The following is a 14,291-nucleotide window of genomic DNA, read 5'->3' as shown; positions in this document are numbered from 1 at the left end:
TGTATGGACATTTTTACCAGCTTGCAAAGCTAGCTGGTCTACAAACCGACAGACCTACTTCCGACAGATTAGAGATTTGCATTAGACACATTTTCAACACATTTGCATTCGACACATTTTCAACACATTTGCGCGTCATTGGCTGTCCTTTAAGCCAATGGGGATACTTTCCCAAAACCCATACTCTGCACGGGCGGGCCTCGTCCTCCCAAGCTATGGGACTAGACACGCCTCTGACTGCCCATGAAGACAGTCTTCTAGGGCTGGCTGATTTTCCAGAAGAGCTGAAATGAGCAATGAGCAAATGAAAAAAAACGTCTAAAATATTCTAAACCCACTATAGCAATCTGGTAATATCAGGCTACATATCACTTAAATGTCAGAGCTTAACTCGGCATGTAAATATGATATAAATGTGTTAATGTGAAGTGGATTCCTTCCAGCGCTAGCCGATTTTGGCTAATAGTAACAGCAACTAACTAACAGTTTTTAGCCAAACGCGGTCATGTCCGCTCTCCATTAGTTCTCGACGCAAGTCGCGTTATTACACCCGTAATGTTCATGTATTGTACATCCCACAATAAAATGTATTAACCATGTTATGGTTTCTGTCCATTACAAATGTCACAAGACACGAAGGAGACGAGGCAGCGGCCCCGCGGGAGTCGCGGCCTAGCGCAAGCATAAGCCTCGCCTGGGAGTGGGGCCTTTACCCCAACATCGGCGGGCCGCCGGCGATGTCGGCGCGCTGCCACCCGCGACGTCCCGCGCCATGTAAACAAACTACCGGTTGTTGCTAATACTGTCTAAAGCATGTATGTGATTGTGAATGCTTATGTCCAATACTGTGTTGCCGTTAGTTGGGTTTAAGCCAACAGCTGCCTATAATGGGCCGTCAGTGTGTAGCTAAGCCACGGGTAGCGTTAGCATGCGGCTAACGTTAATGTTACACAACGCAGCTGTCGTCACTCAAACGGCTACGTTAAACATCTTATCAACAACCTGTATGAACGTTAGTGTGGTCAATGTCATCAATGCTAACTAATTAGCCCGTTGAACAGTGTTATTTTGGTGTCTTTTGTGCCTTTCTGTGACACAATGTCACGATGTAGCAACTCAGTGTTAAGTCACACGGAATTGAATAGCTTAGCACTTCCGGTCGTTCCTTCACAATAAGGGTTGCAATCAATTGAAAATAGCCGATCTACAAGCTCTCAATGCGTCGCGATACACACAATATACACATCTTTAGAAAACAGCTGATCTACAAGCTCATATATATATATGAGCTTATAGGAGTGCCTGCATTCAGTGTATTGTGAGGACGCCCCCCCCCTCCCCCTCGCTCCACAAGACCTGATTGAATGGAATGTTAGAAACTGCAAATGTAAATGTAGGCTTTGACAATGTGTGTACATGGGGCTACTTAAAATATCCATTGTTTGCGTTTAAAGTCCATATTAAAGTAGCTATATATGTATGTGTGTGTAGGTGGAAAACGTTTTATATATATATATATATATATATATATATATATATATATATATATATATACAATTATATATATATATATATATATATATATATATATATATATATATACATATATATATATATATATATACATATATATATATATATTTAATAAGGGTCTCTCTCTCAGCTAAGGGGTCCTTTCCTTGACCTGAAATACGTAGAATACCCAGGCCTGTGTTATTATATTATATGAATATAATCCAGGAGTATGCCATTTGCAGCCATAATGTTTTACTAATGTTTCAATAGCAGACCTACAAGCTCAATGAGTTGCATCCACGACACGTTGTGAGCTTATATCTGCTATTTTAGTCACGGGACACCGACGTGCTGCGAAGTGAAAGTTAGACTCTAGCCCAGAGCAGCAGCAGCAGCAGAGAGAGAAAGAAACGGCATCAATAGTGAAACGTTGTGAAAAATACTTTGTTTTAAACACAAGCAGTACACCCAGTCGCAGCAACGTTGTTGTTGTTCATACGTGTATAGCGCAGAAGCTTTCTTTCATTACAACATGATCTTGCGTCGGACACTCTGCAAGAAGAACAAACAGCTGTGGGTCACTATCACTCAACAAAATCAGCGTGTTTCATTAGCCATGGTTCACATGACGCTTGACAGTCATGTTTCAGGGCTACGTGAATGGAATGTTAAGTAGGCATTTCTCTCTCTCTCTCTCTCTCTCTCTCTCTCTCTCTCTCTCTCCCCCCCCCCCCCCCCCCCCCCATTGGAATGGCTAAGATTTTATTTTAAAGACAACTTTTACATTTTGTGCTGCAGATTGGGGCAGAAAAAGCCTCCCGCAAGCTGGTATATTATGACTTTGTCATTTCTTGTTTATTTGTATCACATTCGTTTAAGGTTGATGAAGATTCCAAAAATTAGAATGATTTGAAAGAATAGGGATCCTATTAACAACAGCAAACCAAAAATAAATGTAAAAACTCCAAAATAACTGTCACAGAGTAATGCAAGTGCAGTAGTTTCCAGGCTAAACAGACTCATCCATGAACGATGCACACACCTGGGAAAGCATGTGGGCTCAGCTCGTGTTGAACCCCACGTGCATGCCAGGCACATTCCTCACTTATTATGAGATGGTTTACACAGGAAGTTAAAAATAAATATATAAAGGAATGTAATACAACAAATATGTATTTATGCCATCACTGAGTGGGTAATTGATTAAAAAAAAACTTTGTTGTGGGTGAGTATTCCTTTAAACCAGCCTACTAGTTGACAAGGGTCCCCGAGGGATCTATAGGCTACTTGGTCTGCTCCTTTTCCCCCAAAATCTCTTATAGCCGATCTACAAGCTCACAACGTGTTGCTCACAACGTTTTAAATTATATTATTTGTAAAATAAACCCATGACAAAAAGAACTCGAAAATAACAAAACATGTGAATCACTTGACTCAAATCATGTGACTCAATCAACTCAACTTCTGGTAACGTCTTAATTTTCATTAATTTTCATCTTCACTATCATCCGAGTACATGCTGAGCTCAAAAAGTGCCTTGTCATTATTGTCCACTTATAGTAACACCAAATAAGTTAAACAGAAATAAGCACAGAACAATTAGACCTGCAAAATTGCATGAATGTGTCTTTGAACTCTACTGTGGCCAAGTATGACTGACGTGACACTCGCAACATTAACATCACAAATGCAAATGTAAGCACTGCGTGAACATTTCAAGTAGACAGACAAACAAGTTCTAACACTTCAAATCAATATGTTGATCAGCATGAGATAAAGCTCGCAACAACCCAAACATACACAATTGCGTACGTGTCTTTTGGTTTGACATTTATTTTCTGCTTTAATAAACTCGCCTGCTAGAAGAAACGGTGCTTGGCATGAAAAATGTATCAGATGTAGCAAACTACATTGACTACAACAAGCATTAAAGGACTAGTTCACCCAAAAAAAATACTTATTTTCTATCAATTACACACGCCATAAAGCCTTGAATTCATGGAGATTGTTTTGTTTTTGTCGCATTCCTAAGCCAATAATTCGATGGGTGGCTGCTGAGTCGGATAGACTCCGCCGGTCATTGCCGGTCATCAAATTATTTGCTTGAATACGACAAAAAACAAAAGAAATCCATTAATTCAAGGCTTCATGGGGTGAGTAATTGATAGAAAATAATAATAATATTCTATTTTAAGAAGGATCTCTTTACTTAAAATTCTGCCCATAATTCTCAATGTATTTCAGATGCTTCCAATCTTGTTTTCAAGAAAATTAATAAAATAAATTAATATTTGGTTTAGTAGATTTGTCTGAGTAAAAACACTGTATGAGTCTGACTAGATTTATTAGCCATAGGATAAAGGTCTGTCAGTGCCTGATGTTATTGTGCTAACAATTGGCTTCACAACTACCCCTATATTGCTGAGTGCATTAAAAATGTTAATCCCCTCAGGTTAATCCTTAAGGGGTCTCTTTACTTCAGAACAAAAGAGGCTAAAACTTTTATTATTGACAATTAAACACTACAATATTAAACCCTGGCAGGATAATGCTGTATGTATATATTATGAAACAAAAATACTGCTTTAATTTGATGAACTGTGTAAGAAATACAACGTATCACAAAATTATATTGTATATGACAATTTATTTAAATAGACAAAAAAATACTCTGGCATTTGTCATCAATCTTCCGTTGGAGAACATACTATCTGATATTTGTAAGAGAGGCATACTGGGGCTTGGATATAGTTTTATTTTTACCGCTTTATCAATACATTATTTTGGGGGCATTAAGATGGTGTGCGGACCTTCTCTTTCTTTACAGTTTATCTATTTTAATCCAGCACCCGTCGAAATGTTTGGATGTGCGTGCACCTCTTGACCGCTTGGATTTAGACCATGTTCTAAATTTGAATGATGACTTAACCACAATATTGTGTCAAATATGGAAATTGGCAAATGACAATACAGTTTTTAATAGGAGAAAGGAAATTTAATTAGTACTACAACGTCTAGATTACTCCCCAGGTTAGGCATTGGATTGTAGTCTGAACTGTCTGAACTGTGTACTGTATGTAGTGTTGTACTTAGGCTTGAAGCTTTATTCATTGTTTTTGCACTAATAAATATACGGAGATATATTGGAAAGACATAGTGGTTAGACCTAATTCTTGACATTAAACTGAACAAGGATATACGACTTAAAAAAAAAACAATTAAACAGTGAAATGTAATGGATCTACTGCCAGTGCTAGGGATGGGACGATTTGAAAATTACATGTCACGAAAAATATTTGCGATTAACGATATTGCGATAATCAAATTATAAAATGCCACTTTACACCACTCGAACCACGCTCGCAACGCGTTGCACGTGAGCTTGTAGATCTGCTATTTTCGGCGAATCGATTGGTGTAGAGTGAAATAAAAGCGTGCCAAATGTGCTCTTTACAGGTCTGTTTTATCAAGCATAGAGGGTGTAAGTGGTACTGAATTTGCAGCTCAACAAAAGCTAATTCATCCTAGTGTATGACGGAGGACAATTACACTCTCTCCGCGATACAATTATTGTGAGCTTTGTTTTATCATGATAAACGATAATAATGATTATCGCCCCATCCCTTGTCAGTTCCATGTAGATCCATTACATTTCACCTCGGTGCATCAGTGGTGATGTTGCCATTCCTTTCCATTTCTTGAAGAGTGAGGCTGTTCCCCTCAGAGAGGCTGTCTTTTTTAATAGTGTTGACATGCTCCTTAGGTGGTATACCATGCCTTTGGCCATTAGCAAGCGGCACTCTTTTGTGCAACGCCACGCGGGTGAGGGGAAACTGCATGCTTCTGCACCTGGCAACCCTGCAACGCAGCAGCTCCCCATACGCCCTACGGAAGTCCCTGTTGAGGGCAGGATACAGTATGGGGTTCAGGGCCGAGTTGAAATACCCAAGCCACAGGACCACAGAGTGAAGTGTAGTGGGAGGGGTTTTCTGAGCCTTGATGCCCATGCAGGTGAAGAAGGTGAAGTATGGAAACCAGCAGATGACAAATGCCCCGAGGACAGCTGCCAGAGTAACTGTGGCTTTGTGTTCCCTTACTGTGGCCGTTGCAGAGGGTGTACGAGCAAATGACGGCGTGGCAGCACGGATGCGGCGAACCTAAGGGAGTGATAAACAAAATGTTAAAACATTAAGGCAGACCGTTAGAGAGCTGTAAACGGTCAGTAATCACTTGCAAGACATCTTTATTTGACCCAGCCTGGACCTCTTCCAACATGGGCTTGATTCTTTTCCTCTCCTCAAAAAAATCCACCCCCTGAGAATTTCAAAAAGTAATGCAATGTAACCATGTTAAGGCTTAAAAGCACTAACCTGTTCTCGTGCTACTCTGAATATGCAGAGATACATTCCACACATAACCAGCAGAGGCAGGTAGAATGAGGTAAAGGCATACAACAGCACATAGTTGTTATTCCATTCAAAGAGGCAATAGCGTCCCTCCATGTCCTCATCCCACATGCCCCAGTCCAGATGTTGTGTGTTGTAGTTGGCTGTGTTCCACCCCAGGTGGATCGGTACAAAGGATATAGCCAGTGACAAGGTCCAGATGGTTGCCATGGCCAGTGCCACCCTGACGGGTCTAACTCTGCGAGAATAGCCGAGCGGGTCTGAAATGGCCAAATATCGGTCCACGCTGATGGCCAGCAGGGTCAGGATGGAGGCTGTGCAGAGCATCACATCCAGAGAGACATAGATGTTGCATAGGGCCCCTCCCAGGGGCCAGTCATTACTACGCAGCTCCAGGGTGGCCGAGAGGGGCATTACCAGCAAGCCCAGCAGGAAGTCTGTCACCGCCAGTGACACAACAAAGCAGTTAGCGATGCGGTGCAGCCGACGGCTGAGTCCTACAGCCAGACACACCAGCACATTCCCACCAACGGTTACAATGATGAAGAACACCAGAACCAGCCAACGAAGTGCGGTGGAGATCATGGTGTCCCCCGACTCCCTCCCCTGGCAAAGAGTCATCAAATCAACCACTGCTTCTTCATCAGTGCTACTGGTTGCTGGTGTTATCTCAGCGTCAACAAGATGAACTCCTCTGGAGGATTTGGTGACACACTATTCACTTATCAGTGTCCATCAGTGCCAATGCTTTCCAAGGCACCCGTGTGACGCTAATAGGGTTCATAAAATCATTGACTGGAGGGTGTTTGTCAGCCATGTCCGTTGTCATAGTGCCACATCTGTTGTCTTCTATCACTGACGCAAGCACTATCCTAGTGAAGAAAAGAAACAAATGATTTAGTTAAATCGATTACATTAGGATTCATGTTTTATGGCGTGAATCATTCTAAAACAAGAAAAATGTAAAAACCATGCATGTTAACATAGTTATGGTTGTGGCCTTTGATGAAACTTTGATACTGGTAAAACCTCCACAAATGTCTCATTGTTTCAGACTTGTGTCTGTGGTCACACTAATATTGGCACTGAATTCTGTTTATTTCAAATTACAGTTGCAGCGCTTTTGTGGCTGGACATATTGCTGTTGCGTTAGTCGCCATGTACATTTGCACAGTGCCCTCTGCATTTAACCCATCCTAACTATTAGGAGTTAGCAGTTAAGTCACACACACGCACACGCACACGCACACACGCACACATGCTGAACTGGTGCTAGAGCTATTCAAGCACACTGGTGAAAGAAAATGAGACTAAATACATGATATCTCATTTCAGTTTTTCTATAGCAAACAGAAAATGTTTAGGTTTTATTGTGTAAATGAACTTCTTACTCTTCTGCTTCACTCTACCCACTTCCTGGGTAGACACATGGAACTGTTTTCTCTTTTTCTTTTGTTTCTTTTGTTTTCTCCTCCTACTTCTATTCTTTGATATTCCACATCACTCTTTTATTATACTGAACATGCTACTGAAATACAAAACACCTACTGCATAATTACCTAGATCCCAAACTTTCAAGCAGATCAACTACTGCACACTCCTACTATTCCATACTGCCCACTCCCAGTTATATTGCAGACACTAACACAGCCTTTTCATCACACTAACAATGTGCGCACCTTGTGCATTGTTGACTACACCATCTGTTTATCAGTCTGTTTGCCATACTGTTTAGCCCATTTACAAGTTAACAATTGCCATCACCCTATTCAGTTAAGAGCACAGCCTTTACACAGAGTAGAAGTACATGCCACTTCCTATATAAAAAAAAATAAAAAAAATCATGAAACAATAGTGACACCAATCTTCCTTGCACAAAGAATAAATGGTTTGTGTTGGTGGTTTCCAGACCTGGAAAGGTATGGACAATTGTGTGAAAGTATGGGAAAGGTTACTCTCAGTAATCCAGTCCATCTATGAATAGATAATTATTATGTCAGTCGTCGCCTGAAAAAAATCCCAGACAGACAGACTCGCACGCACATACACAGAACCTGTTATAGACGGCTAGCCTCTTACAATTTAGGCATTTAGTCTAAAACTGTAGCCATTTAGTCTACAGTAAATGCTATTGTGCCATGCCATAAAAAATGAGCCAGGAGAACAAAAAGATTTCAGCCCCTGTCTAGCTAGCTACCCATTATATTTACATATTACAAGTAAGTATATAACATATATATTTATTTAATAAAAATAAATAAAGAAATAAACAGCTTTATTTATAGAGCACTTACAAGGAACAGAACAAAAACATGTGTGCAAAAATTGCAGTGTGAAATAAATACATTAAGAGAATCAACAATGAAATTTCAACAACTAAATTATTTAAATGCTCTGTCTACGACAAACGCAAGCAATAACATGATGCCTTCAATTGGGCTAGGAAAACTCCCAAGAAATAACCCATGATCCTCTCAAAAGAGGGGACCCCCCTTCTAGAGTGGCATGCCATAGGTGCCAAGTGGGCAATATTGAAATGCAAATGTAGAACAAAACTGCTAAAGTGCTATCACCAGGGACAACGAGGGCAATGTACAAAAATACAGTGTGGAAGAAATAAAACACCAAGTGATGAAACTATGAAATTCAACACATTTCAACCCAAGGACTTTTGATGCTATAAAAATAAATAACCCATCGTGTTAAAGTCATGATGAAATAAATGTATCTAGATTGGTAGGCTGCATTCACACTTGAGAAGGTTTGCTACAGACGCTGCATCTCAATCTTTTATAAGCAAGCGACTGGCAAAAGTTACTTTTGGTGTTACACTAAATACATGTTTTAAAGGAATATTATGAAGCATCTGGATGAACATCAATTTTGCATTGGGACATCAAGACTTAAAACACAGGGTTCATTAACAGGTGAGCAAGTCTGCATTTGGTTCAGATTCTGGCATGGTTCTAGAATGGTTCAGATGATCTTTTTGCTTATCCACACTGTCATCTTATTCCAGTAGGGTCAAAAGACTCTGGCCCCTCATATTACAGTACTGCAGTTTAATCCATTATTTACATTAAAACATTACTGAGAAATGCATCTTTTTGCAGATGCATGGAAATGGCTTACTCTAACTATTGCCTTAAACTCAATACAGTAGCTATAGATAATTAACAAAATATTGTGTGCATTGTAACCGTGGTAAAAATGTCAGTCTGTCTTTTTCTTTTCATTTTTTGGAAAGAGGGTATGGAGAAATACTGACCAAAGCGCACATACTGGGCTTTTAGAGTAAGAGGCTATTAACCAGAGATTTCCTGCCTTAACCACAGTACTCAGTATCCTGGTTTATTGTGAGCATGTTAACATACTGATTGTCTGTGAATTGGCTTGCAGATCAAACATTGGTTGTTGATACTGATCTGAATTTTACCAGGCTTAAGTTAGTAGGTGATACCAATCCTATTTATTACAACAGAATAATGGAGAGATGTGCATTTAATAATGTAATAATGGTCTCAATTAACATAACATATCACATCAATATGGATATTAATACACACTGGAGGTTAAGTCCTCTCTCAGGATGTATTATTAAACACCTTTCTTTAATCATATTAAAGAGTATGTTACACAAAAGGAAATAGTCTGTGAGCCAGGGGGGTTGGTCGGTACCATCTGAGGGGAATAATGCTCATAGTGATTTTTGTCAAGGTATACATGTCTAGAGTTAGAAAAGATGTGATAGCATTGCACCAGTGGTAGCTTTATGTGCACGATCATGCGTTTTAATTTATTTATAACACCTGAAAATTTGAGGGGTCAATATATGAAAAAATACTACTTAACCTCCCCAAAAAATGATACAAAAGGTTTTTCCAATTGGTCCTGTGCTTTAAAAAAAAAAAAAAAAGATCCCACGATTTTGTAGCCCCATTTTTTACACCCAGTGCCAATTGTCTATGTAATCCCGGGCACTACCTTCCCTCTGCCAACCTAGGGAGGCCAGGGCCAGGGCATGCCTCCTTCAATGCATGAGAGCCAACTGACCATCTTGTCACCTGACAGGGGGAGTTTCCCTGGTTGGACGTAGCGCGTGGAAGGAACACGTTATTCCAACCAGTTCCTTTCCCCTCCATCAGGCGCCCCGGCTGGCCAGGGCGAGGCAGTATAGTGACCAGGATTACTGCATGTTTTTGTGAGGGTATTAACTACCCTAGGCCTAGGGGACACGGGGAGAACATGCAAACTCCACACAGAGGGGCCCTTTCGCCAACCCCACCTGCACCTAGGGTATGGGCACTGATGACGCGGAGGAGAGAACAGGCCCCCAGCGCCCACAGCGTCCCCTGTGGGAACCTCTAGGCATGCTTAAGAACATACTGAAAATCTAGGAAAATATGTGTTTCGGAAAGGCGTCATTTTCAAGATGGTGTCCAAGATGGCTGTCAGGAGCTTAAAATGACTATATAATACTAATACTTGTCAACCTATAAAGGTTGCCATAAGACATGCAGCTGTTTGTTCAGTCATTCCTCAGCTGCATTGCAAAACTGATTCAGCATTGGAAATGCAGGTTGCAGCATATGGGGGACTGACAGGCAACTTCAAGTGATACTGATTGAACGTGATGAGTGCCTGTACCTGGACATTGCTCATCTCCATCCTACTGGCTGACTTAATTCTTCCTACACTTCACATCCACCAGTTTGAATGTTCAGAGAGACAATGTGATTAACTTGATCACTCTCTCATGGAGCGCATGATGAAGTACTATATCTAACCCAGTACCTGCTGAAGATGCATGTGCTCCATGCCAGAGAGGCTAAGCCAGACCTAGTCTGTCAGCGCCATGATGGATTCTGTAACACTGTCTCTGCTCACCAGTTTGGGTAGCAGACTGTCATAAAGATCAGGACAGACACTGTGCTGAGCTTGTGTGTGATCATGGGGATCTCATCTTAAACAAGCTAAGTGCTTAATGAGCTATCCAGTTTAGTAGACCTTGTATTGTGAATTTGTACTTCCATGTACTGTTATGTACTGTCATGTACTGTTCTCATGTCTTACTAAATAAAGTACATCAATCAATCAATTGGACTTATTTGGATGGGACTTTCTGATCCCGATTATGAGTTGGAGCAAACATATTATATTTAATGTTGTTGCAAAAGATAAATATCATATTTTATATGTTATGCTATTACTACGAATACCAGTTCTTGAATCATGAACATTCATCAAGTTGTTTCTATTTGTTGTTCTCCCAGACCTTTAACATGTGAGATTGACCTGATATAAAAGAAAATAGCTTCAGGAATGCATTCTACACATTTGAAAATGCAAAAAGAAAAAAGTTAAATCTTTGCCATGGTGCTCAGTGGCCATTATGGATTATGCAAATTCCATAGTTTGGGCAATCGGGTGAAAATTGTTCTAGGTCCCCACATGAATACAAATCAACAACAAAAACGTTTTGTAGGAAACAACATTTCTAGGTTAGATAGATATAGATAGAAGTGTCAAATGGACTAAAAGGTGATATTCATGTATGTAATGATAAACATAAAGTTATCTTATGCATTACTTACACTGTACACTTGCACTATATTTAGTTAGATTTTAGATTTTATGTTCTATGGTGGTTTTAAATCTTTAGGTTATTTACAGAGGAAACCTCTGTGTTACATCTTTCATGAAAACAGAAGTATATCTCATGTAATATATAGTCACTATGTTGTCACTGTCTGTATAGATAACATTTATAGAGATGCTAATTTTAACAACTTTTCTGAGAAATGTATAGTCTGAGCTGTATCCCAACCGTTTTTCAAAGAGAGAAGGTCAATATAGAGAACCAGCAATGCTATCACATATTTCTTAGCACTAGGGATACCTTCCCAAAAATCCCTATGAGAATTATTCCCCTCAGATGGTACCGATGACCCCAAATTTGGGGTCCCAGACTAAAAAAAAAAAAAAAAGAGTACTAAGACAAACTTGGAGGAGCTCGTCTTCCTCCTTAAAGAAAGAACCTGTTGATCACTTTATGCAAAATTATACAAAATAATTTTGTCAAGCCAACATGATCATTAGAAAGCTAGACTAAGTCATCAGACATACATGATTTATTAGAACAAGCAAATATTGGCCTAAAAAGTATTTGCCCTAGGAGTCTTATCTAAAATAATATGGCAGCCTTTCATGTGGAGCATGGGTTTTCAACTGGTGGTCCGTGGACCACTGGTGGTCTGTGAAAGTATTGCATGTGGTCCCTGACCATGGATTTAGTAATGTAGGAAAGTGAAGATTTGTATTATATTTTATGTTATCGACCACTAGTTGAGAAACAGTATGATGTATGATGACGCATCAATGTTGTCAGTTACTTGGATGTCGGATGTCAAGAACTTCCACAGAAATGGGAGTTAGAATTTGAAGGGAAACTGTACCCGTACCGGTTTACCTGGTTGAGTCATCATTAGTAGTAAATGTGCCCATATCAATTGCATGTGCTTGCTCATACATATGTTGCAATGAATCGGTTAACATGAGTTCAATATGGAAGGTTAAGAGAACAGAATAGAGGCAACCATGGGAAAGGAATGGATCAGTGGTTCTCAATCTTTTCTCTGGACCACTAGCATATCTCAGTTAAATAATGACCGTTAAGGGCTTGATTTAATTCACCTCGAATTAACAAATTAAATGAAGGCCTTAACATTATTTAATTTCAAGCTTTTTCCCCCACACCACGCCCATATCCCCCCTCCCAACACAACAGTGGTCCCCAGGTTGATTCTCAGTCAGGGTGGTGGTCCCTGGTTCATAATCAGTTGAAAACCCATGATGTGGAGAAATCTCCTAAAGATAAGCATAATACATGTCCAAATGTTTATGATGTCAAGAACTATAGAGCCATAAAATGTGTGGTGTAGACCATATTACTGCACAAGACTGTGTATATATTTATATATCTTTATTTGTTTTATTTAACCTGTTTTCTATCTCTTTCCCTTTGCTCTCACTCTACATCTGTCCTCTCACAAAATGATGGAGCACATACAAGAAAAATAATTTCATCCACTTTATGTGACAAATAAAACTGATTCTGATATTAGACACTAGCCATTATCCTATGAGGATAATGCCACAGAGCCTGATTTGGGCTATTTTGGAAGACGAGGACTTTGAGTTGGGAATACAACATACAGTAGCAGCTCAGACTCAGGCAGATCAATACAATGACAAAATGTGGCGCCAGTCAGCAGTAGATCACTAGAAACTGTTATAATACAACTCACAACATGGGGTGTCAACTTTCGCAGTTCTCGTTCCTATTTAGTTGAACGACTGCTCAGATTTGAGAATTGATCCGTTACTATCTGTACAGTATGCTGTTACGTAAACAAATGCAATTGAATAAAAAAAGACAGTTTATTCAATTGACAGTTGCTCAGGTGTTGATTCTATTCCTACACCGATTAGCATGGCTCTTCTTTCAAATAATGAGGTTAGAGGCATTAAAGTGTGACATTTTACTTTGGCAATAGAACAATGGAATGTTATACAGATAAGAAAAACAAACATAACTTGTACTGATATATATTACTTAAAACTTAAGTAAATACAATTACAGATAAATATGTATGTACTGTACCTACGGTTCGATATAGTTACAAGTTCCAATACATATTTATATCGCTATTTGCCTATTTCAAGAACTTTTCAAGGTTTTTAGGTCTTATCAACTTGATTTAAGGATACAAACTAGCAGTTTATTGTACAGAATGAACATAGGCATACTGGTATGTATATGACCTAATCAGCTGGCTAAAACATTTATGAAAATATATTATTATTTTAATATATAGTAAAATATATGTTGAAAGTTACATTAAAAGTGAACTGCCTTTTTGTTACAGTTTTTAGGTTATATTTTACTCCAAAAAGGATGAGTTTTTTTTATTTGGTTGGACTTTAAATTGGATGCACAAGACGCAATACTCTGTACTATTGTATACTATTGTATTAAGTATAAAGCATATTTTGACAAAATTCATGATTTAAAACAATCTGTCCTTGTCTCACCTGCACTCTCCCTTTACAGAAGTAAAACTAATGGTTTTAATCATTTCAATAGATTCCCCAGAGCCGTAAACACTGTCCTGTTTCCATAGAGACGCTCGTTACAAAGTGAGTTTTGGGTCATGCTGTGTCCTTGGTCAACCTGCTGCTCACTTCTAATCCCACAGGAGGCTTGTGCCAGGAATGGACCATCTTAAAGATTAAAAGAGAATTCGATAGAACCCCCAAAATAAAACCCAGCCAGCGGTGCTTTTCCCTACTCCTTCTATTCCATGTCAC

General features: G+C 39.4%; 1 protein-coding gene across 1 annotated transcript; it reads right to left on the bottom strand.

The window, feature by feature from the left end:
- Nucleotides 1-5,168: 5,168 nt before the first annotated feature.
- Nucleotides 5,169-6,506, bottom strand: hrh2b (histamine receptor H2b; the record flags this gene model as incomplete). The annotated part of the gene is made up of 2 exons (XM_084074261.1): nucleotides 5,169-5,672; nucleotides 5,886-6,506. 2 exons carry the CDS (start codon nucleotides 6,504-6,506, stop codon nucleotides 5,169-5,171), a joined length of 1,125 nt encoding a protein of 374 aa, XP_083930387.1.
- Between the last annotated feature and the right edge of the window lie 7,785 nt (nucleotides 6,507-14,291).

Source organism: Gymnoscopelus microlampas, assembly GCF_963454915.1.
Source record: "Gymnoscopelus microlampas genome assembly, chromosome: 12".
Classification (NCBI taxonomy): domain Eukaryota; kingdom Metazoa; phylum Chordata; class Actinopteri; order Myctophiformes; family Myctophidae; genus Gymnoscopelus; species Gymnoscopelus microlampas.
The sequence above is the reverse complement of the archived record's forward strand: the minus strand, read 5'-3'. Positions and strand labels throughout refer to the sequence as shown.